Source organism: Semicossyphus pulcher, unplaced genomic scaffold (genome assembly GCF_022749685.1).
Source record: "Semicossyphus pulcher isolate SPU_LCO1_2020_fin unplaced genomic scaffold, fSemPul1.0.p SCAF_21, whole genome shotgun sequence".
In the NCBI taxonomy this organism is placed as follows: domain Eukaryota; kingdom Metazoa; phylum Chordata; class Actinopteri; order Labriformes; family Labridae; genus Semicossyphus; species Semicossyphus pulcher.
Genome location: NW_027211695.1, coordinates 15,737,886 through 15,763,224, shown reverse-complemented (window position 1 = coordinate 15,763,224; position 25,339 = coordinate 15,737,886). Strand labels below are relative to the sequence as shown.

The 25,339-nt window shown below is 41.4% G+C and overlaps 1 protein-coding gene across 3 annotated transcripts in view; it reads left to right on the top strand.

Moving 5' to 3' along the window:
- LOC138600522 (phosphatidylinositol-binding clathrin assembly protein) overlaps positions 1 to 21,797 on the top strand; it is a 106,195-nt gene extending 84,398 nt beyond the window's left edge. The window contains exons 13-19 of one of the 3 annotated variants that reach the window (XM_069671943.1): positions 5,971 to 6,108; positions 6,483 to 6,513; positions 6,922 to 7,072; positions 9,752 to 9,775; positions 18,611 to 18,667; positions 19,701 to 19,877; positions 20,511 to 21,797. In XM_069671943.1, coding sequence (XP_069528044.1) covers positions 5,971 to 6,108; positions 6,483 to 6,513; positions 6,922 to 7,072; positions 9,752 to 9,775; positions 18,611 to 18,667; positions 19,701 to 19,877; positions 20,511 to 20,525 — 593 coding nt within the window. In that variant the 3' untranslated portion in view covers positions 20,526 to 21,797. The remainder of the gene's footprint in view (positions 1 to 5,970; positions 6,109 to 6,482; positions 6,514 to 6,921; positions 7,073 to 9,751; positions 9,776 to 18,610; positions 18,668 to 19,700; positions 19,878 to 20,510) is intronic. The other 2 variants (XM_069671942.1, XM_069671941.1) reach the window with 2 other exon arrangements.
- The last annotated feature ends 3,542 nt before the right edge of the window (positions 21,798 to 25,339 follow it).

Below are 25,339 nucleotides of genomic sequence, written 5' to 3'. Positions count from 1 at the left end.
CCAGGCAACTCCTCTCCATCTGCTCTCCTCCTCCTCCTCCTCCTCTCTCCTCACAATTCAAAGTCAGTCCTCTTCGTCCGTCTCCTCGACAGAGTCTCTTTTCTTTATCTGATTGTTTTGTCCACTTTTTAACTGATATCTTATTTTGTTTGTGCTTTGATGAACAGACTGTTTGATGCGGGGTTTCTTCTTTTTATATGAAGATTTATCTTTTTAAAGCAGAGTCCAACGCTGAAGCTGTTTTTGTGGTTACTTTCTAATTTATTTAAAATTTTCCATCGTGGATATTTCTTTTATTTTTAACAGTCTTTGCAGTTACTTTTGTCCTTTCTTTCCAGGAAGACTCCAATGTTTCTGCTAGTTTTTAATGCAGTTGATGGAAAAGTTGTTCTTCCTAACCAAGCTGTATTTGGCAGCTTCTTCCTGCCCAAACCTTTGGGCGCAATCTCTGAATTTTAGTTGGTATTTAACACCAGATTTTATTGTTTTCATCAATAATTTGCTGCATATTTTTTTCTCGTTCGTGTCTCTGCACATATCCATATCATTTTATGTCTCAGTCTCTGTTCATGGTAAACCTCATTCTCTGTTAGCACCCAAATCACTTCACATAAAGGCACAGAGTCGGTCTTACTAAGTCAGATTGAGAGACCAACTTCCAGGAGCAAGAATGAAAACAAACAACAAGAACGTAGCGTTTGATACTGGCTCTCTTGTGTTTCAACACAAATTCGGCCTTTCGTCTTTTTAACCCGTTCTTCCTGTCGGTACCAACAACAAAATTTGGTCAATTTCAAGGAAATTGTTGTAGAAGGCGGGAAAAAATTGACCCACTAGTCTGTTGTCGGGAATTCTCAAGGCTTTCCAAATGTAGAGTGGGTTGTAGGGCTGTAACTTTTCAATCAAAATTCAATATCGTTCGAACCTGGTGAAATATCAATAGTTCCAACTGTAATGATGTGACACGCTGCCCAAGAACAAACTAGTAACCTGCTCTCCAGAGTCCCAGAGCCCTCTCACGTTTAAAGTACCTTGTATTCCAACAGATGGTGATAACACGCTGCCTGATACAAACCAATGGAGGAAACTAATGAGCCGAGATGTTGTTAACCTTTCCTGCTTCAGCGTCCCGACCGTAGTCAGAAAGCACAGGGGAGACTTACTGCTCCGCTCCAGGGCCGAAGCTGCAGCTAGCTTCAGGGCTAACGCCGTCACTTACATTAGTTCTGTTGTTTATACAGCTACCGATCACTCTTTTCTCTGCTCTTTAGCTGCTCCGGTCCCCGACGCTTCTCGTAACTCGTGCACACACACACTTAGGTTCTCGCGCACTCGCTCTACCACCCCACTCTCACGCACTTCGCCAAAACAGAGCTACGCTTCTAGTAAAGGACCGAGCTACAGAACTGATCATGTGAACACCAACGCACCTCAGAAGCGCCGTGTGTACAGCTACGTACAGGGGATGTTGTTGAGGTTACTGTGCGATATAATTCGAACAAATTTACCGGCATACGGAAGATTTTTGGGAAAAGTGTTAAACTTATTTATCTAGTTTAAAGAAGCCCCTTGCAGGGTGGGACAAAATATCGATTCTGCAATATATCGTCGTCCTGACTTATGCAACACGCACCGTTTATTGTACAAGTTTTTGACTCACCGTGTCACTACTTCATGACCCCTCGTGGTGGCGCTGATGACATGAGGATGAGGATAACGTCAACAAATATTTATGGGCCAAAGAAGAAGAATCCGATGTATCGTTATATTATCGTTATCGGGGGCCACTTTTTGTGTATTGCGTATCAAATCATAAGTTGCCCTGCGATTCCCACTCCTAGCCCCTTGGCAGGTTTAATAAGAGCTACAAAAGGCACACACTGTACGCTAATACTGTACATAAAGCGAAGTGCTTCATTAGAACACATACACTACTATAAAACAAGAACACATAAACGTAGTGTTTTAACCACGATTTGAATTCTTAACACGACCTCTGTGCAGTAACAATAGTGAAAGGTGTGACATCTTTCAGGTACAGGCTGATATCACTTCGTTTGAACCCGGCGTCAGGTCACGAAAAGCCATTTCGTATCCCAGCAGTGTTACCTGTGCGTCTGAAGGGCTTTAGATAATCCACCTTTATACATTTCTGTCTCATTTAGCAGAAACGGACACATTTCTCCCTCTCAGTCTTTTTGGAATTGAACCCTTGACATGGATTTACTCTTTCTTCCCTTTGATCTTAAACTCTATTGACTGTCAAATCCTCTGCTGAAACACCTAAGCTAACACTGATAGCCTTACTCTCCCTGTTCGATTCCACGCTCGCTTCATCACGTCTCCCAATTCCCTCCTTCCCTGTTTTCTTCCTCCTCTTTGTGTGTGATCTACTGAGAGAGCTTGTTTTCCCCTCCCCCTCCCTCTTTTTATCTTTTCCTTTCTTCTTCTGCGCTCTTGATTCATTTTAATTCTCTCGGCTTTACTGACACGCCGGGTTAAGAAACGCAGAATCACCCACGTTGCCAACGTCTTTTATCGTAGCTGTAACAACAACAGAAATGCCGACAGTGGGTGAGAAATTAGAGAATGAAAAAGATCAAATCTCGCTGTCTTTAACTTTCTTTTCTCTCCTCCTCCCTCTCTTTCCGTTTGCTTCTTCTTCTCCGGCTCCTTTTTTTTTTTCTCTCATCTGCTTCGGCTAGCAGGAAAAGTGTTTTCTGAATCTCTTGTGTCAGCACCACTGTCAGACCTACACACCGCTTCCTAACTAAATATTATTCCTCCTTCTTTTTTTCCCACCATCAGCTGCTTCTCTTTCTTTTTTTTCTTCCTCCGCCTCCTCCTCCACCTCCTCCTCCTCTGTGTTTTGTAGGAGTGGTGTACATTTACAGAGCTGTCTTGCATTCACATTTCGTCCAAGATTTGTTGCTCCTGTTTTTATTTTGTCACTTCTACTTCTCCTCATGTTTTCAGTGTTTTACCCCCAAATCATCTGCAAAGTACAGAATTAGGTAGTAAATCTTAAGCTTAATATAAAGGGTATTATGTACTCACCTTTCTACTGCTACTTCCCATGTACACTGGATACCTTATTATGTGTAACAGATATCGTTTAGTGTAAGTTTTAGTACATTTTAGGAACATATTGTAGCGTTTCTGTGTCTAGTTTTTTGTGCTTAAATGTTTTTATGTTCAGTTTTATATGTGGTGTCATGACTGTGATTGTAGCTGCTATAACAGAGTCATTTCCTGTAAAAGATTAATATAGTATGTATCTATTTATATCTATCTATAGCCCTTTTAACACTGTGGTTCCGCCGTAGCGGCGTAACGAAGCTCCGCCGTTATTCTGCCTTCGCCATTTTACATCGACCCAAGCAACACCGGCGGGGGGCGACACTCCGCCTGCGTACCCGCTCGGATCACGGTGTCTCACTCCGCTCCTCATGTGAATAAACAGGCACACAAGCGCTCTGCGAGTGAACGTCTGACGCTCTACACGTGGCTTTTGCGCACTCCTGTACCCCTGCCGGGACAACAGCTAACGTAACATAAAGCCGGGCTTAAGTTAAAACTACGATGCATTACCTGAAACATCTCTCATGCAGAGGCCTTCCTGTTAATGTCCCTGTCATTGTTTAGAATGTGGTTATAAAATTCCGAGAAGTCACACACAGCAAGGATCAGTCTCACATCCATTGTTTTTCCGGTCACTTCTGCGCAACACGTAGAAAAAAAGTTCAGGAACTTTCAACTGTAGCGGCGGGCGGGCGTTTGTGCGTGACGAGCACGACCGCGGCAAATTCACGGGATCGCGTCCGCTTGTCGCTCCACCTGTCAGAATGCCCGTGCCTCCCGAACTGAACACTCACCTCTCATTGAAAATGAATGACAAGGCGTGTCAATCGCCCCCCCCCCCCCCAGTCTGAAAAGCCCATCAAGTCGCCTGAGTGTGATCCGGCTAGCAGAAGCAAACAAAGTGTAAATGAAAGGTGTGTTCTTCAAATACTGTTACTACCTCCGATGCCGGCTTAAGGGCGGAACGATTTCACCTCACCATTCTGCGTTTTACATTAAAGATGAGGCCTTACAGAGGCGTAATAATCCCGCCTTGAACTGGCAGTGTAAAAGGGGCTTATATGTATCTATGTTGACCATTTCTCCCAATGAAGGAAGTGGAAGAAGTACACACAATCTTTGTTTAAGTAGAAGTACATATACTTGTACTGATTCAGCTTTTTTACTGAAGTAAATGTAAAACAAAGTGCAGGTATAAAAGCTGAAATGCACTTATGGATACACCAAGGGTTATTGTCCCTCCATTTAGGTTAAACTGTGTCTTAATAATGGGAAGGCAGCCCATAGTGATACAAGCTTAAAACAGCTGACAAATTAAATCTTTAAAGCTAAAGTAATAAGCCTGTACTTAAAATGCAAGGAGTTGAAAGTTGAGAAATATGTGATAAAATGTCAGAGATACAAGTAAAGTACAGAAACTGGAAAACTCCAAAGTACATAAATGAAGTATTTGTACTTTACTTCGCACCTCTGAGTAAACACACATACATATAAACACATAAACACCTCCAGCAGAGTAACACTGAGCCATTAGCTGAATGTTAGCTGACACAGGAAGTTGTTAACAGCAGCACTTTCACATAAAAAAAACAACAGGAAATGACCGTCATTTACAGCTACCAGCCATGGGCACACACACACACACACACATGTTAAAAACGAATCACTGTTGGGAGTCGGAGTGTATACATGACAGATAAATCAATCATCTGCAGAACAAGTGCTGCAAACTACTGAGTCAGGGATTATCGTCTGCTGCTGATAGAATGAGGCTGCTGTATGACGGTAATGAAACGTCTGAGTATATCTGCTTTATGCAGGAGTCTCTGAGCATGTAATGAAGGTAAATGCTAAAAATAGAGCAGGAATAATTCAAGTATATTAGGTTCACATTAAGGATGTACAACTCAGCAATACAACTCAGATCAAAACCGTCCAGTGCTGCTTCATTAAAGTGGTCGAATCAAAGGAAGTTTAATAAAGAAGTTTAATAAAAAGTTCTGGAAAGTTTAATTGGCTTTGATTAAATTCACGATTAAACGTCGTCTAAAAGATGATTTTCTTTAATGTTCTGTTCTCTCACTGCTTTTCACACTTCAGTGGCTACAATTGAACTGGTTGCTCTCTAAGCCCCGTCCCTTAGTTACAGTTGCTATCTAGCTTGGTACAGCACAAATACAGCTTAAAATTTGTTGTATTTTTGGACAGAATTGCTCCTGGTTTTAATAAAAAAAACTGTAACTAGCACATTACATCAGTTGTAGCTAGCTAGCTATTTAAGCTTATGTTAGCCCCCTGAGTTGGTTGGACAGCCTGAAGTTTGGTTAGTACTAATTCTAAAAGCCTTTAAACTTGTGTGTGTGTGTAGCAAAACTATTACATTAATTCAGTCTTTTTTTATTGAGACCTGAAACTCTAAACTAAATTTAGTTAGCTAATAAAATGCTTACTGCTTTAGCTAGCTAGCTGGTTAACGTTTGTAGCTTACATTAAAAAGCTGACTAATGCTGTAAGGTGTGTTTCTTGACAAATATCTGTCATGTTTTTTGTTTTGGAAAGGCTAAAAAAAACCCTCCAAACTCTTTAAATGACGAGTATTTTTCTTACTACAACCATATTTACACTGCTTCTATGTTCCTAGGTAATTATGCTAAGCTGTGACTGGGCTATCGCTTTTGGGGGAAAGTTGCTAATGGTCAATTTTGTATTCTCTCTGGTACTCCTCAGCACGCACTTAATCTGATACATGTTTGATTGTGCTTCTCTCTGCATCCATGTGTACTAACCTTCATGTTTTAATCTCTGCCTGTATGAAGCTATTAGCTTGTCTTATTTCAAATATTTTTCTTTCTAGGCTTATTTACATGTGTAAGTTGATTTCTCCTTCAGGTTTCGATGCTCTTGGCGACCTGTTGAAGCCTACGATTCCCACACACTCTGCGCCTCCTCCTCCTCAAATGGCCATCCATCCCGGAGGAAAGCTGCTAGCCAACGACCTCGACTCCTCTCTGGCCAACCTCGTGGGCAGTGAGTGTCCAGATATACACACAAACACAGCCAGAAGTATCAGAAAAAGACTTGTTGAAGTATCCGTGAAGCAGTATTTTACTGGTCAAAGATTTATGTTACTGAACATGTGAAATGTCTGGCCTTGAATGTATGTTATGAACATTTAGACATATTTCTTTTCACTGGTATTGATTGAGCGCAGGGAGCTTTATATAAGGAAAATACTAAGACCTTTTTCTTACATTCCTCTCCCTTTAACGAGGTAGTATTGAGCCTATTATCTACTTGGTTGGAATCTGCAGTCATTGGAGAAAAACTGTTATACCCGTCTTTAATTCTCCCTCTTTAAATTGCAATCACTCATTTTTCTCCGTGTTTCTGTCCCTCCACAGATCTGCAGTTTGGCGGGACACCAGCCAAGAAGTAAGTGTCATGAGTTGTGAGGATACCTCGTTGTGTTTGCAGTCACAGCAGCAACACAAATCCCTGCCAGCATTCCTCCCTACAGTCTGCCAACACATACCTTTAAATACGTAGAGTCAAAATCCAATTAATTATGAAGTAGTCAGTTGTTTCTTACTGCTCAGGTTTGTAAGAGAGTGTTTCTGCGGGGAATATATTTTCTGTCGTACTTTCAATTTTGTTGGTCTTTAAAATTCTTGATGCACCTCACAGAAGATGTAAAAAATAAAAGACGGTGAAAAAGAGAAGAATCTACGAGTAAAAAAAGCTAATATTCTGCTTTTTCTACCTACCAAGACATGAGTTCAGTGTTGTTTGAGAAATTGCCTTCGGGTTTGGTTGGTGAAACGGGGAAATAAACCATTACAGTTTCTCGGCCCTATCCAGGCCAGAGATGCAGTGGAACCAGCCCGGGGAGAAGAAGCTGACGGGGGGCCAGAACTGGCAGAATAAGACCATGTCGACCACGCAGTGGGGCCCGGCGCCCATGGCCCCGCAGCCCATGCCTGTACAACACGTGGTAAGGAGACACACATTCAGGGCCGAGATATTAAAAGTGGCCAAAAAAATCTTATTACAACTTGGATCTTAAATTCAGAAGTTTAGGCATCATTTCTGACAGCAATAACACCAGTGAACTAAACATTGTGCAAATCTGGTGACAGCAACAGTGCTAATACAAAAGACTCACTTTTGGATTTCTCTCCAATTAACCTGTTTAGATAATCTGGTTAAACTGTTAGCTTGTTTATAAATGTGCATTATTGCTGTTACATAATGTTATAAATGATGACCAAAGGTATGACAATAAGACCCAGGTTGTAATAGAGCAGAGTGATCCTTAACGGGGCATCATCAAGGTGTCTGTAAGTCCAGGTCTTGGTATTTCATGCTGAGCTTTTGGCTCTTTAAACCTTAAATGAAGCGTTAAATCCTACAGGTGTTTGATATGATATAATCCAGCTTCCTGTTGCTCTGCATCATACAAATAGTTGGTTATTTTGGGAAATATGTATTTGTTTTCTTGACTAGAGCAGGATAAGAAGAGAAAATAAATATAGAGCTACAACCAGCAACCAGTTAGCTTAGCTTAGCATTAAGACATGGAGCCTGGCTCTAAATACAGTTAAGAAAGCTGTCTGCTAGAACTCTACAGAAAAATAATGGACCTTTTATCTTGAGTTTTGCTTGCTGTTAGCCTAGCTTAGCATTAGGGGTGAGACAAAATATTGATACGGCAATATGTTGTCGTCCTGACTCATGCAATACAATTATCATTAGGCTGGTGCCAAATAATTATATTTTAATTTACATATGGCGCTCTTAACCCTGCGATTTTGACTCATCACGTCACTTCTCCATGGCCCCTTCGTGGTGGTGCAGGGTTATCCTTAATGGGGCTTCATATAATCAAGCTTCTTGTTGCATTGCATCAAAGACATAGATGTTTATTTTGGGAAATATATATTTGTTTTCTTGATGAGAGTTGGATAAGAAGAGAAAATACACTCTCATACCGGTACATTTTATATAAAGCTGCAGGCAGTTAGCTTAGCTTAGCATCAAGACTTGGAGCCTGACTCTAAATACGATTAAGAATTAAGCCATCTGCTAGAACTCTACAGATAAATAATTGACTTTTATCCTGTGTTATGCTCTTTGTTAGCCTAGCTTAGCATTAGGGGTGGGACAAAATATCGATACAGCAATAAATCGTCGTCCTGACTCGTGCAATACAATTCTCGATCGGCTGACACTAAGTATAGATATTTTAATTTACAAATATGTGGCGGATTTCCCTGCCAATTTGACACACCACTTCATGACTCCTCGCATTGGCGCTGACATGAATGAGGGTAATGTGAATGGAAATTAATTGGCCGAAGAAGACGTTGACAGCGGGATAAAAGAAGAAGCTGACAGTGGGATTATGTTGGACAGCAGTAAAAAGAAGTTAAGAGATGCGCCCGCCTGATTTGTTTTTACAGTCAATCTTGCAGACTGAAAACAAATTCTGTGACACTGACACCAAATTGCAGTGGATGAATACATAAATGCTGCACCTTACCTTTAAGGGGCATATTGTAATGTATATTGTATTAATCAGATATCTTTCTGTATCATGACATGATTGTCTCGCAACATGATTATCGCAGAATCGCTGTATCGTGATATTATCGTTATCGCGTATCGTATCGTGAGCTACCCTGCGATTCCCACCCCTTCTTCGCACACAGGCTTAGCTAAGAAAGCAAACGCAGCAAGAACATTTCACAGAATGTCGAACTATTTAGTTTCGATTGAAAACGAATGAACAGTTTCACATTTATCTTAACGAGACTTGCAGACACTTTGCTGATAAAACTCTTGTTTCTACACTGAATGCCGTATGTGTGCATGTGGGTGTTGTGCCCTTGTATACATGGAAGTGTATGTGACTGTACTGAATTGACTTGTTGCAGAATACTGCTGCCTGTGCATGCTCTCAGTGTGTGTGTGTGTGTGTGTGTGTGTTTATGTGTGTGTGCTGATCTTGGCAGCTCCTGATTGTCCTCCTGATCTCTGGACAGCGTTTTCTGGCTGACGAGGACAAACTGTCACTAACCCTCCGCTTCCTCTCTTCCTCCCTTTCCCCCCAAATATCTCTTTCTCCTTTTTTTCCCCTCTCACTCTCCTGTTGCGCCTCTCCTTCCTTTCCTTTCCTGTCCTTCGTTCCTCTTCATGCATTTTGCACTGTCATCCACTCGTCTTCCTTCCCTTCTTCCTTTTTTTTTCCAATCACGGCTCTGTTTTGCGTCGTCATCTGCTCGTCCTGTTTTTCGCTTCACCGCCTTTGACATCTGCCCGTCCGTATTTTGACCCCTCGCTCTTTTTTTCTCTCTCTTTATACTTCCCTTGCTTTGCCTACGTTGTGTTTCCCTTCTTTATCTACCTATCACACCTTCTTTTTTATCTTTTCCATCTTTTTTTCTCCTCTCCCTTCTCTTGGTCTCTCACCTCATCTTACCTTTCTTTGCTCCTCTCTTTCATCATCTCCTCATTTTGTTGAATTCTCTCTTCCTGCCTCACATTGTCACTTTCTCTCATCCTCTTCTCTCTCCTGTCTTTCTTCATCTTTCTCTCTCTCTCCCTCCTCCATCCTTCTCTCTGTCTTCTTCTTCTGTCTTTTGTCTTTTTTCCTCGTTGCGTCCTGATGCAGAATGGAATGTTCTATACTAGTTATGTAAGTACTTATCCCTGTTTAGTCAAACTAGTCTTTACCCGGCTGCTTTTCATCTCTTCTTCTGTCACCTTTTCTTTCTTTCTTTCTTTCTTTCTTTCTTTTGAACAATGTTTTAAAACAACTCCATTTTGTTCTTGCTTAATTTTCTGCAAATAACCCGTCACCTTTGTGCCGCTGGCTAATGATCTATACGAGTTATGTAAGCACAAAGTAAACTGACGGATACCAGGAAGTCAGCCTTGTGCTAAGTGTTTCCTTTTCCCCCGACGGCTTTCCTCTGAGATCATCTTTTTAAGATCAGGTTTTGTCATTTTCTGTCTTTGTAAAAAGAAAGATGGATGCTGTGTTACAGTAGTAGGTTGTCCAGACATTGCATAAAAAATATGCAATGTCACAGTAAAAATTTATAAACACTAGAAGAGATAAATATATATATCAAAGAAGAATAAAGTCAACAAATAACTAAATTAAAGTTGGTTTTGATTTTTTTTAACCAGTACAAAAGGTAAAGACCCAAGTATAAACAAAACCAACCATTTCTTAACTAAAGCTAGAAGCCAGCTAGTTAGCTTAGCATGGGGGTTGTCAAACTGAGGGGCGAGATGCACTATAGGGGAGGGATATAGCTGATGGAGGGCATTAGTCTGGCACAAACCTGAAGTTACACACCTAAGCATTCAACAGTGCTCTTATGCTAGCAAGGCTATCTTGCTAGCATCAATCTTTTCTGTATTTCAATACGATTTTACTTACTCATTTATTATTATTTTTATGGCATTGATAGTGATCGATAACATGGGTGGGGGGGACAGAAGAAGAGCTTAAGATGCAATAGCTTAGCATAAGACTATAGCTAGCTTAAAAGTGCTACCATGAAAATGCCTACCCTACTTGAGAGTGGTGTCAACATCCTCTATAAACTAAGTAGCCTTTAAAGCTAAATACTTCAAATGGTAACAATCAATCAAAAGGGAAAAACTGCCGAAAAAATAATCTTTAAAAAAAAGGGGGACCATATCTTGCTTGCTACAGCTAGCAGCCGGCTTGTTAGCTTAGCACAGGGGTTGTCAAACTGGGAGGCAAGAGGCATTATAGGGGAGGGGCATGGACGGTTGAAGGCAATAGTGTGGAACAAACCTGAAGTTACACATTTTTAACTAATGTGGAGACATGCTAGCAAGGCTATCTTGCTAGCATCAATCTTTTTTGTATTCAATAAGATTTCACTTTCCTCACTTATTAGTCATTTTCATGGTATTGCTAAGGATTGATAAAATGGGTGGTTTTTGTATTGGGAGGACATGACAGAACATGAGAACCAATAGCTTAGCATAAAGCTATAGCTAGCTTAAAAATGCTACCAAAACATGCCTACCCTATGTGAGTTTGGTGTCAATCTTCTCATCTCAACTCGCCACCGGAAATGGGACGCAACACATTACGTTTAAAGTAGACCCATGGGAGTGCATGAAAAACTAAACATCCTCCATAAAATAAGTGAAAGCTCTGTTTAATATCTATAGAATACTCTATAACAGAATACACTATAGGTAACATAAAATATGAACATGTACCCAATGACTAAGACAGAAGTTTAGATATCCAGAAAGAGCATGTTTTAGCAGGAGAAAAACAGAGAGAAGCTGGTTTGAGGCAGAACATCAAAGTAAAAGTTCACAGAGTTCCCCGTTGGTTGGAGGTGAGGTGTTTGTCGGGTGTATTAAGTTATTATTTCGTTGCTTTGAGCGGGAAAGTTTCTCTTTATCGGGCCTTTTGACAGCGAGTCAACCCAGTCTGTTAAGTGCTGCCTGTGGATTCCTCTGAGCCACTGACCTCTGTGGATGTCCAAAAACTATTAAAAGTGCTCCTAAAGAGTGACCCTCGCTGCTGCACTGGGTGACAAGTTTCTCAGTACGATATACTTCACACACACACACTGCAGTTTGTTTTCAGTCGCAGCACACAGTGGACTTCATTCTCACTAGAGAGCCCAAACAGTTTAGTGCCATTTTGTTAATGTTTTCTAAAAACTACGGTCCACAGCTGTTTCAGGAAATTATGGAGCCTTTTAGAGAAATTGAGCTACTAATCTTGTATAGATTTCCTTCTGTATTGGGAATAAATGGGTTTGGGAACAAAAGATAACAGCAGGGAAAACAATGGGCCTCATTTACGAACAGTGCGTACGCACAAATCTGTGCTTGAACTGTGCGTACGCACGTTTGACGCACAAATCTGGGATTCATCAATTTGTTCTTACCTAAATTTCTTCGTACTCTGCGAACAAATGTAGAACTCCCTCAGACCATGCGTACGCACAAATGATGAAAGAAATGTCCTAGGAAATGTTAACACACACCCTATTTTAACTCAATGCATTCTATATTAAAACTTCATTTATTTAAAAAAAAGGCTTTTATAGACAATAATTGAATTTACTAATGTATGGACCAAACGTAAATGCCGTGTCATCCTCATAATTTATTGTCATATAATTAAAATCTTCAGTTATAGCATTGAATTAGTTTATTAAGTTTACAATAGAGTAGACCATATGAAAATGTTCATATTGAAATGTAACACTATTAAATTGTTTATTGGCCTTGCTGGAAAGATATCGCTGCCCGTGCACGCTCCGGAACAGTGTGCCTTTTCTGACCTCCACCTCTGCCACAATTGTTTCTATATCTGCTGATGTGAAATTTTTCTTTTCACGTTCTTTCAGCTTCTCCGAAACACCGCTCTCTTCCTGTGGCACCAAACAGATGTCCTTATATAGAGAAATAGAGGCGTGGCAGTATGCTGATTGCAGATCGCGGACACGCGCCTGTCAATTTAGAATGGTTCTGATTTACTAACATACGCACGGTGGCGAGAACAAAATTGGCCGGTACGCACGAGTCATGAATCCGACGGTAGTCCGAAGTAGTTATTTTTTGCGGAGAGTAAGAACATTTCTGCGCAGATATTAGTGAATGAGGCCCAATAAGTACAGAAAAAATAGATCTTGGGTTTAGTGTTTTTATCAGATGTGTTTACAATAAGAATAACAAGCCCTTATTCTTCAACCTTGACACATGAAACACGACACGACTGTCTATAATTAATGTTCTGTGCCAAATATGAAAGAGTTTTTCACCTTTGACTCTCACTGACAGAAATTGCTTATGGGGATTTAATTCAGAAGCACAATAACAGAAATATGAAGTCATTGTTCAGTCAGCAAAACAAACTTAAATGTCTTTGTACCCTTTGATAGAGTCAGAAGTCTCTACATTGTGTGGTCAGCAGTGAGCTGAACTTTAGCAAGACAAGCAAACACAAGGAAATGAATCAGCTTAGAGAGGAGAATATTAAAAGAGCTGCTCCTTATTGTCCCCGAGAAAGAAATGTACGACCCCTGACTGTACACAAACAAACAGCAGACATAGCCTCCATAAGCCAGGACATAATAAATCAGTCACAGCAGCATGTGGCAGAGATGTAAGAGACATCACAGGTGGCAGCGCTGTCATGCATTACGCCTGATAAGTGAAACATCTGAGATTCACGCCAGAAGGGCAAAGCTGCAACACTCTGCATTTGCTTGATACTTAAAATGCCAGACAGAAATCGTGCAAAGATGTTTTACTTATTTAACCTTTACCTCAACATGCAGGTTATAAAGATCAGACTCTGCAGGTGGAGAGGCATTAAAGAGGAGAGTCACCTTTAGAGGGAGACGGTGGAGGGAATAGCAAAAGTTCAGGGAGTGGAGATGTAGGGAGAAGACAGAAACCTGGATGCACGGACAGGGAGGCGCCTGAGACAGAAGCAGACGACCGCTTGAGCATAAAAAGACGAAACAAATGTAAACATGATGTATCGACGGCCAGCAGCTTGGCTGAAAGACAGATGCACAAACACAGACAGAGAAGGTGTAGCGGTGCGTAAGCGGCGTCGCCGGCTCACAGACGTCTTCTTGTCAATCTTTAAAAAATAAAACAAATCATCGCCCCCGGTTATTTTGCACAAGCAGGCATAAAGACAGACAAACTCAGAGCCAGATGTTTGTTAACTAAAGCGTGGTTTCATTTCAGATTAGGGAAAAATCAATACATCTTTAATCATGCTTTCAAAAGCTCAAACCGCTAAGCTATCAGGCACTAAGTCGAGTCTTTGGGCTCTGATTCTTTTCTTTCCTCTCTGGCCGCCGTCCAGCTCTGCTGCTGGAGGAGATCATGTTGATCAATGCTTATGATCAGCTTTCACAGCCGGCTCCCCTGAGGCAGGCATTAAAAGCAGATGCCAGATCAATCACATTGATCACCTCCTGAGATCGGTTCACCAGCCCCAAACCAACAACGCTTAGATCTCTTTGCGGAGAATCGCTTCCTGTCGAGTATCCTTGAAGATTTACTTCTTCCGTTTTATCTTCACTACAAATTGTGGCCTTAAAACTTAACGCAGCAACTAAAAATATATATCTAATGTACTACTTTACCTAATATATCAATTGAGGTGATGGTCATCACAGATGTGGACTTGAGACTTGGTGACTCGGACTCGAGTCACTGTTTTGATGACCCGCGACTTGACTTAAAAAAAAAAAAAAAAAGACTGTTCATAAGTTTGAATGTTAGCTGATAATATAAAATGATAAAATTCCATGTTGTCAAGTTTCTGTCTAACTATCAGGTCTGTACGCAGCGCAAACTGGGAATCATGATTGGACGACTCAAAACGCTCCCAGTATGTGATTGTCATGATTGGAGGACTGGCCGTCAGTCAAACTCCTCGCTACATCAAAGCCCCCAAAGAGAAGCCTCATCAGTCGTACTCGTTACTACTCAATACAGTCTCAGAGCAGACCATCATCACGGCTGCGTCTGTGCCAAGATAATACAGATACAATTCATTGTCATACATTTTGAGCAGGTTATATAGATTGGCCAATAATATCATTATTAGGCGACCTTGTGTTTTCTCTTTATAAAGACCAGATACTGCAGGTAAGAGTGCTGGATCTTGGGTGGAAAAAAAGTGACTTGACTTGCCTTAACTAAGGACTTGACTTGACTAGACTTGACTTGACATAAACTGTGACTTGGCTTGACTTGCCCAAGAAAAAATGGCTCGAGACTTGCTTGAGACTTGGACCAAATGACTTGAGACTTACTTGGGACTTGAGCAAAAATGAATTGGTCACAACACTTTTGGTCATTATCTAAAAAATGCCAAAACACCAGGTACCTAACTCATTAATCTGCAGTGCTTTTTTCATCAAGATTATACAAGTAAAAATGAGAAAAATATATAGTTTAACCTAATAAATTTGAAAATTAAACTCAAGTGCATAGAAGGAAAATGAAGAAAACTTAAATTATATTAATCAAATATACTGTATGGAAGTAAATGTAGATGACGACGTCTTGACTTGAAGCGAAGGGAGACAAAGTTTTGAGCCAAAGATGCTGCGTGAGGCAAATCCTCGATCAAGAAGTGTCACAAAAATAATCAATAACTCTATCAAATGTGAACACACAGACTTCATACACATATTTTTAGGTTCAAGCGCAGATTTTCTCTGATTGCAAATAAAGGTGAATAAATACACAAAGACAAAACACTGCTTCTAACTCCAGAAGCTGCCTGAGAATCGTCACGTTCTGAAGTTTTAATCAGTATAAAAGTAGTCCAATTACAGCTTTGTGTACACGCATGGCAACACAGCAAACATGGAATGCTAATGGCTAATTCGGCGTGCTTTAAATGGTGCCAATTTTCCACAGCGTAAACAAATAGGCCCGACAGCTATCAAATCAACTCTCACCATCTAAACAAAAAGCTACAGTCATGCTGCCAAGCTTAAAAGCACCGAGCAGTAAGACGCGCTTCTGTAGCGAGCCATTTATACATGACAGTGTTTTGGCTGCAGTCAAAGGAACGGAAATGTTTGTTTAACCTTGTTATTGACAAAATATAATTTGTATTGAAGTAAAATAAGACTTCCAGACACATGTAGCAGTGATTCATCGGTCTGTGTGTTTATAATATCCATCCGAACTGTTATGGGGTGTCTGCTCTCTGACGACTGCACACGTGAGTTAGTGTTTTGCACTCTGAATGAAGGCACCGTATTTTTGTCTTTCAAGGTGAGAAATGAGTCGGGCCTCTCCGCACCAAAACAGAGCTTTGTAAAATACTGTACGTTTAGCCTCTTAAATAGATTAACTAGCTTAACATGCTATTTGTTTAAAGCATTGATTAATGTGTCATTGCATAAGTAGCAATTAAAGGATAATGCCACTGTGTTATTTTCCCCCTAAAAAGGCTGAAGCTTCCTTTGTGTTGCCTGATTAATGTAATTCATCATGTGACGTCACACTGCAGAGGTAATATATGATTTCACAGCTAATTACTGCCATTAATGGAACCTTTTTTCACTCGTGTGCACGGTTGCTGTTACTGTACTCCTGCTGCAGAGCGGAAGCACTTTAAATCCTCTGCAATGATTGAGGCGTTATGAAGTCGTGTGAAGGAAAAAATGCCTCGGTTGTCTCATTTACGATGATGGATTAGGTCTGTGAAGGCAGCAGCGTGTTTCTGAAAGCTGTTTTTAATGGCTTTCTGAAAACAGTCGGAGCCTGAGACTTCCGGGTGAGCTGCCTGACCCTCAGCAGAGCAGAACAGTCACAACTTGTGACTGCAGCAAATACTGTACAATGAAATGTGACTGTAGGGAAGAAAACCACACTGGTTTTATCCTGTAACATCTGCAGATGCTTGCAGGTTTTCCCAACTCCCACTGAGAAACCTAGAACATTGTTTGTTATACTTGTGAAAAGTTGTCGGAGTGCCCGCCTCTGCAGTGTGCTCTCTGTAACTCTACAAGCTATGAAATATTGCAGGTAATGGATACACTTTATGAGCAGAAGTCAGTGGTTATCTGAACACCTGTATGAGACTGTTGGACGTTTCGTTCTAAAATAACGGCCGTATATTTGGACTTCCATTTAGCCTAATGAATGTTTGTGAGGTAACCCAATGACGTTGAAGGCCTGGCTTGCAATCGGCACCAGTGGTGGCGTTTCCCTAGCATAGCAGCAAATGTCCATGGATGCTCTATTTGAGGGGCGAGGGTTGCTCAAAATCTCACCAAACTTGGTGGGGTTGGGGTCAGCCAACTGACTTCCTCCTTAAAGGACTTTGCTTTATGCACTGGGGCACGCTCAGATGGGTTTCCCAATCTGTTGCAAGACAGTTGGAAGCGCCCCATTGGCTAAAATGACCCTATTCACACCTGGTATTAACATGCGCTCTTGTGATCTCATTTAACTTCCTTATTCTATATACAAATAAACAAGTGAGCCATTTTAGGACAGTACACATTCTTGTACACGCTACTAGAGGAACATGACCATATGCAACCAAACCAAATGTGGGCTGATCGATGAGTGCGTCTTAAATGCGTCTACGTTGTGTACTTACAGCTGTCCTCTTGCGATCCAATCACCCATGACGCATGTTAATACCAGGTGTAAACAGGGACCTAAAATCCAGCCCTACACCCTTATCGTTCCTCCACTGAACTCTAAATTGAACCTATGCACTCTTGGAGTTAGAGAACCCAGCTTGGTCCATCTAACTGAAGCATAATTAGTCACTCCAAAGAACATGTATCCACTGCTCAATCCGGTAGTGGCCTGCTTTGCACTACTCCAGCAGACACTCGGCCGTGCCCATGGTGACGTCCGGCTTGCTTGCAGCTTCTCTGCCTTGGAAACCCATTAAGTAATCTGCAGTTGCATCCAGAGGCAGTTTGAATCCCTGCAGCGTGTGACGCAACCACTGAGAGGCGATTTTTAAGAAAATCTTTAAAAAATCAACCACTTCAAAGTGGAGCTGTTGTTGCTCATATGTGCTTTCGCTTCTAAACATCAGCCCTTAGACTCGACGGGGGCAGATCTAAAAGGGTAGAAACTTTATAAACTGACTTGTGGCAGAGTTGCGTCCCATAACAGTGCCATGTTTAACGTCATTGAGCTCTTTACAACCTGTTTTAAATGTGTGTTTATAGAGGTTTAATAAGCTTTAGCAATAGCTGTGGCTGAGACACCTGAGCTCAATAAGAAGTTGCGGTGTCCTCTGAGTTTTGGTCATAAAGTGTGACTCATCTTAGCATCTGTTGGAATAAATACTGGTGTATGTTACAGATTGCACTGTTGTGGAAGAATTTCCCTTCACGGCATCTTCACTTCTAATCTTGTAAACTGATTTTCCTGCGGGACGCTCACTGACACCACACTGTAATGCAGCGCTGACACTTCACTCTCATAAATTACCGACGTGTCGAGCAGAAATCTGCTGCTTTGCTTTCAGGAGGATGTGCGTGGGTTGTAAACGACGGCAACAAATTGCCCGTCACGTTGAATTTGAGGCCCATTCAGGCGGAGTGGATTTGATTTGTGGAGTGAGGAGGGCAGGTCTGAACACCGGCCTACTGAGCCGCCTCTTTTAAAGCCGTGGTAATGATTGCTCCCAGCGGGATTCCACTAAGTACCTCTGCTGCATGCTGTGCTGTATCGCTGCTAATGTGCACACACTTTATCAGCATTAAATGTATTCTCCTTGCACATACATTACCCTGTGTGTGTTTTATTTCGAGTCAGACATGACTAATAGAGACGGACGAGATGTTTGTCAGAGGAAGACAGAAACATTTTCTGGTATCTTTTCACATTTCTTATGCTGTGGTGATCACAGAAGCTTTTCCACATGTGCAGGCTGACAAAGCCATAAACTGTTAGTCTCAGGTGTGTTTCTGCTTTAACTGGATTTTTGTTTCTCTTCTAGGCTCCAGCTCCCATGGCTTTTCCCATGACCACACCGCAAGTGCCTGTGTATGGAATGGTGAGTGTGCATAAACCGTACCATTACTCACACATGCGTAACAGGGCTGCAGCTAACAATGGTCATCATCGATTCATCTGAAGATTCATTTATCAATCGTTAAAATGAAAAATGTCCCATCAAGTTTGTCCTCAGTCTGGCCTCCACATTAAAGGGCCAGTTCACCTATTTTCAACCTCAGTCCTATCATGCTATCATGGGGAGCTAACGCTATTATGGTAGGAAAAAAATGCAATTTGGCTCTGTGCCTTTGGAGGACGCTATCTGCCAGGGAGCTTACTAAACTAAACTTCCTCAATCTAGGACGCCCGCCCCTGACGTCATGTCTCGTTCGAAATCGTCAGGTTTAAAATGTAGACTGCAGAGCTGCAGATTTTTTAGACGCTCCACCGGTATAGTCTCGTCGTATGTCGGATTCTGCTCTGATCCGTTGCCTGCAGAGAAACAGTAGTATTTCACTCCAGCGTCTCTCGCCGGGCCGTTCCTTTCAGAGAGAGGGGCGCAATGCATGCTGGGTGTTGTAGGAATGTAGAAGGGGCAAAACCACGAACTGTTTGTACGACTTTCTCCACAGCTATGGCGCCAATTTCAAATATTATTGCTTCTGTCGATTACAGAGAACACCAGCTTTTTAAGTCAAAATTAAAGACCCACCTTTTTCTCTTGCTTTTTGCTGCATCTGTTTCCCCGTTATTGTTCACTATAACCTTAGTTCTAACATTTTATTTCTACGTTAATCAATTATGTATGTATAACTGTATTGAGGCTGTTATTTGACCCATGCGCTGACACTGTAAAGCCCTTTGTGTCGACTTCTGTCTTTAAACCAAAAGATTTTTAGTTAACATGTAACAGATGGAAGCAACGAATCCTCCCACTTTAGAAAGCTAGAAGCTGAAAGGTTATTGTTTCTTTTGGTTGATATAAACAGTACAGAAGTGCCCATGAATAGCTACTTTCATTTATGTCTTTTTGGTTGGTATCTGGCATTATTATTTTTGTGTCATTTTCCTCCATCTCAACCATCCTCCAGGTCCCTCCCCAGATGGGTCAGATGGGCGGGGTACCAGTGATGGCTCCTCAGCCAATGATGTACAACCAGCCTGTTCTCAGACCCACCAACCCCTTCGCACCCATGCCCGGAGCCCAGGTCAGCTACCCTGTCTTTGTGACTTCATACACACAAAACGATTCCTTTGCAACTGAAAAGGTAATGAATTACTAATTGTCTTCTTTATTGGAAACCACTAAGTTAAGTTATTGTGTTTCCATTCCGTTTTTTACGCAGTGGTTTCCAACCTTTTTTGTCTTGTGATTAGTTAAATCCACCCATCATTACCAGTTGCATGTCCCATGTTATGATTTCAGCTCTCCAAACACTTAAACCTGTTTCATCATGTTTAGAGAAAGTACAGTGTCATGCCCAAATGGCTCTTGTATGTCTATAAACAAACTTTTTCTATGTATTAGGTTGTGTAGAGCCCTCTCAAAAGCAGCAACTGCTGAGAAAAGATCCCAAGGAATAAAGTCAAAAGAACATTTATAAAACAAAATCAGTAAACGTCTGAGAAAGTCAACCAAAGAGTGATTTCCACTGTTTTATTTAAATGCTTTTGGAAGCCTTTGGAGGTAAAAAATATTCAGTTATTCAAGAAAAGGACAAAGAATAAAGGGATGTCTGAAAAAGTGCTGCATATATTATGTTGTTTAGCCTAAAGCTGTTTTACTACCTTCCTGTAAGTGTATGTAAATTCCTGTTGGTACCCGAACCCGACGCGTTGGTGAAACAGTCAAAATAAACAATTTCTCTACTGTTTCTTTCACTGTGTTTCTGTTCATTCAGATGCAGTTCATGTAATCCAGTCAGGGGGGGAAGCAGAGTGCCAAAAGCGACAAACAAACAGCAGAAGAAAACACACAAGAGGAACGATCAGATGGACGAATGGAGACGGAGGAGGAGTGATGTTATGAAGCTAAAACGACTCAGAGACAGACGACAAAGTAACCAACCGACACCAAATACCAAGATGGAAAATAGGGGGAGGAGATGACCGAAAAAGAGGGATGGAGGGATGCGGTGGTGTTTTGTCTGAAACAACTTCTTGCATACGTGTGCGTGGTGTGTGTGTGTGTCTCGCTTCTTTCTGTTATACGTTCTGTTTAAATCTGATGGAGTGACGTTTCAGGAGAGGGAATACGGATGAGAGAGAAAGATGGGAGGAAAGATGGAGGAGAGAAGAGGGGATTCAGGAAATCCTACCTCTTGTTTTGAGAGTCCTTGCTGCAGAATTAGCTTTATTTCAAACTGGTGCTAATTTGTCCCCTTTGGGTTACCGTCCGCCTGCAACGGCAACTCGGGAGCACTTCTGAGGGGACAAGAGTTTGTATAGTGTGTGTGAACGTGTGAGTGTACTGTTCAAAAATGCACAGCAGTTGTTTCAGACGATACCTTAGCAGCCGGCGTCCTCTCCATCCCTGTCGTTCGCCGTCTGCGTCCACGGCCGTCCAATCAACGAGAGATTTCCAAGGCGAATCTTCTCGAGTGTGTTAACCGTAATTTTTCGCTCTGTTGGGATATATTTGTATTTTTCAATCTGTTTTCTTCTGCAGCCTCTCCTGAATGTTATCGGGGCTTGTACAGCAATTTGTTAAACCATTTGTTGATAGTAGTCGAGCGTTTGTTGATATGGGTTTTAAGTTAAGTCTTCGTTTCTCAAACTGCATTGATTTCTTCTTCTGAAGCTACAGATACACACAAAGCTAACAAACAGGGTTTAGCGACGGCAACATGCTAGCATTGTACAGAGACTTCTTAATCACCTGTGAGCAAATATTTAGCACATTTTTCTTCGGCTTTGTTACACCTGAAAGTGATACAAAAAAATAAATCCATGTGAGGATACATGCTTCTACATGTAGTAGATACATGTAAAAGCTAACAGCCAAGGACATGCTACCGCTAATCAGTCACTTACATTCTAATTTTCTTTTATGTTCTCTTTACTGTGTCAATAACCTTCCCCTTTGTATTTTATCGTCAAGATTGTACATTTAAGTTCATACAGAGTTGTTAAAAGGAAGGAAGAAACCATTTTCTAGCTAGCTAGTGTTCTAACTAGCAAGCTAACTAGCAGGTTGGTCGCTAACGGAACAAGTTCACACAGTTAATTCAAAACACGTAATTTATTCTACAAACCATTCCTCTTTTGTTGAGCAGTTTATACTCTTACTTGAGGTTAAATACTGGACGCTGCAACCAAGCTAACGAGCTAAGATAGCTTCCTCCATTTCAGATTAGCACTGTCAATATGGCTTTCCTTTGGTCAACAGCAACAATTTGTCTGTCAACGCTGACAAAAGTTGAACTTGACAAGAGAAATTTACACAGATGTACATCCCCATACCTGGTAAATCCACTGATCCCAGCTGTTACGCTAACATGAGCTAATTTCACTCTGAAGTTTCAGTTGTAAATGCTTGTGTGGCATTTAGCCAAACATCATTTAACACTTTATCTTGACATCTTCTGGCTGCCAATACTCTCAGAAGAGGGTAAAATGGTTAGAATCCTTTTTATGCTAGAGAGCCTGCAGTGTTTTTAGCATAATTAGCCTGCTAGCTGCCCGTTAGCTCCTGGTTGACCCTGTGTGTATCTGTTCTTCTTGTCCTCATCAGCTCACCAATGAGATTCAGACGTCAAAGGTTTCTAAAGTAAGAGCTTTTTCATCAGGTCCACCCTATTAGCAGGTCCACATTATGTGCCAATGATTGATGACAGCAGCACTGAGTGAGTGAGTAAAAAGTTACTGAATCAAGTTGAATTCACTTTAAATTGCACTGAAAAAGAGAGTGGCTTTAAGTGCGACTCTGTCTGCACAGAGAGCCAAACGACACTGAACTTTTGGCATCACCCTCGCTCCGTTAGTTCCAGGAATTTTGGGGATCAAATTTGACTCATGTAAGAGGTCATGGCCATTCCTCAGCCAAAGCATCCGTCGCCATGAGTTTGACTGTTGGGTATATGTGTGACTTATGCATTTTAAGTGTGTGTTCACGTGTGTGCTAACACATTTATGTGTTTGTTTTCCATTGAGGGCTATTTTCTGAGGGTCAAATTGTGTCAAACTCCGAGCCAAATTTGAGCCAGCAAGTTTGACACGAAAATGTGCTTGTTTTGTTTTTGTAAAAATCAAATTTTGTTGCAAAATGCACATGCAAAAATTTTGCACTGAAGTGACTATCCTGCCGTAACGGAGCTGTTGCCAGTTTTTCTGGCATGGAAAAGTTGGGAAAGAGATTTGAAGTTTGTAGAAATGATTTGAGTTTTTACAATAAGAACTTTGTCTAATCTACCAGCCACTGTGGCAGGTAACTAAAACTTATTTTCCTGCCATTCTAACAACTTGAAACTTTTTTGTAGTCCTATCCCCGGTCCCAGTCCAGTGTCTACATCCCAATCATCAGTGAAAGTCCCAGTGAAATCTCTAGAATCTCGCTTCTCAACTCTGTCTAGTTGGTCTATCTCTAGAATGCTTTTTTAGCCTGCTTCGTCACTGTTTGGTATGTGTAGATATGTAAAAAATAGAAATAATAACCAGTTTCTGTCTAGATCGTCTGCACCCATCACTGTCGCTGTTGTATAGATATTGCTGTTAGACGCTTCTTGTCGCAGTCTTGTGTTAGCCTAGCCTCTCGTCATAGTATCCTCCCGCAGTAGGTTTCCCACTTCGTCCTCACCTCTGCCAGCGTCTTGTAACTTTAGCTCTAATATCTCTCTTGGTGTCTCTGTCTTTTAGCTGTAGACAAAACCTTTTGGAAGCTCTCCGGCTCAGGCTTTGTGGTTCGCTTTTCGCTAGCTTTGAGTGCGCTCTTTCTTCTTGCTGTTAGCATCGCTCCAGTGTCTGGTAGATAAGGTCCTCGACATTTTTCCCCATCTCGACAACATCCACCATCATCGCCTCTTGTTATGATGTCAGCAGCCTTTAAATAGTCTCTTATTGGACTGTTGAAAGAGCATTAGCTAAATGCTCATGCTAGTAGATTTCAGCAGCAGCATGAAGGTTTGTCTGCTCAACCAGCCACTTTGACAGTCAACCAGCTGTTGCTCAGGGGTACTAATACATTTAATTCAGTGGAAAAAGTGCGGCATGTAGCAAGGAAGTCCATTAATCACTGTTAAACAAGCCCTGGTGGGAAAGAACTCGAACAACGATCGATGTCAATGAAGAGAAAGCTGTACTGTTGATGTCCTAACAAGGACTATCGGGCTTCTTCATCCTCACCCAAGTCTAAAACACAGGAACCTTTTTACTTTTGGATTCCAACTCATAAACCCGAGACGGAGAGTCAGCTAGCTTCGGTATCCAGGTTTTTCTGGGACAAATGAGAGACTCTGTTGGTCCTCGTCCAACCATGTTTGGGAATGATCTTTGGCTGAAAGGGCTAGAAGGTTCTTCTGCTCTACCAGCCACTTTGACAGTCAACAACTGTAGAACAAGGGCCGTCTTCTACATTTTATCAAGCGGGAAGAGTGTTTACAGTAGCAAGAAAATCCACTATTGAATGTTCAGTTCTGAAGCCTGAAAGTCAGGAACTGTGTAGGTTGATGTTGGTTCTCGTGTCCAGCTAAAAGCTCTTCAGAAAACCAAACAGAAAACGGTTGTCAACCTGAACTCTCTTAGTCCCAGCTGATGTCCTAAACCAGGACTTTGTCGAACTTCTCCATCCTCTACGCCCTCGAATTCCAAGACATTAAACCTAGACAACGAATCCAATAGGTCGGATATCCAGTTTTTCTAGGACAAATGAGAGACTTTGTTGGCCATCGGAGAGAGATGTACCGTTCTTTTCCACAACAAGTCAAGTACAGCGTTTGGTCCAACCATTTTGGACATGAGACCTATTTCATTAACCAGCTCGTTTTCTGTTTAAACAAGATCTGACAGCAAGAAACTCTTGTTGTCAACATGAATGCTCTCTGAAAATATTGATGTCCCGAATAAGTACCTTGTGGCGCTTTTCCATCCTGAAAGTCCTCCCCTCCAGGGCCTCAAACTGAAGAACCTTTTTGCATTTGTATTCCAACTCCTTAAAGTATTTTCTTAATGGATGCCCGACGCTTTGGCACCAAAATGAGTTTTAATTATGGTTCTTTATTTTCGGGGACAGCTGTCTTACTGTCTCTAATCTTGTGTGATGAATTGGCACTTCAGAAAAGAGACGCCATTACTGTGGCACCGATCCAGAATCAGATCATGGTCACCCTGGATCTTAGAAACAATGAATCATATCAGGTCTTTACTGCAGATCTGCTCATTCCCGATGTTTGTAATTACCTCTTTAGAATACAAAACGTGTTGGCTTTGGTATGAAGGACAGTGAAGTCAGTGCCAGGTTGTTTTGTCTATATTTGCTTACCTGAAATCAAGCAGAGTAAAAGCTGCGTTCTTGCTGCTTTTTCAGTGAACTTTTTCTTTCAAGCTAAATCTACATTTTGAGTTCTTCTTGGTCAGTTTTTCGCTTCCTTTTCCGTTTCTTTATAAATTTTCTCTGCATGGAATCCCGTCCTGCCTGTTGCAACGAGGTTTTCTTTCTCTGTGTGTCTCAAGTGGTTTGAAAATGGTCTCATTTTTTCGGATAGAGAGAGGCTGCTGTGGTTTCTGTGGAGCCCCA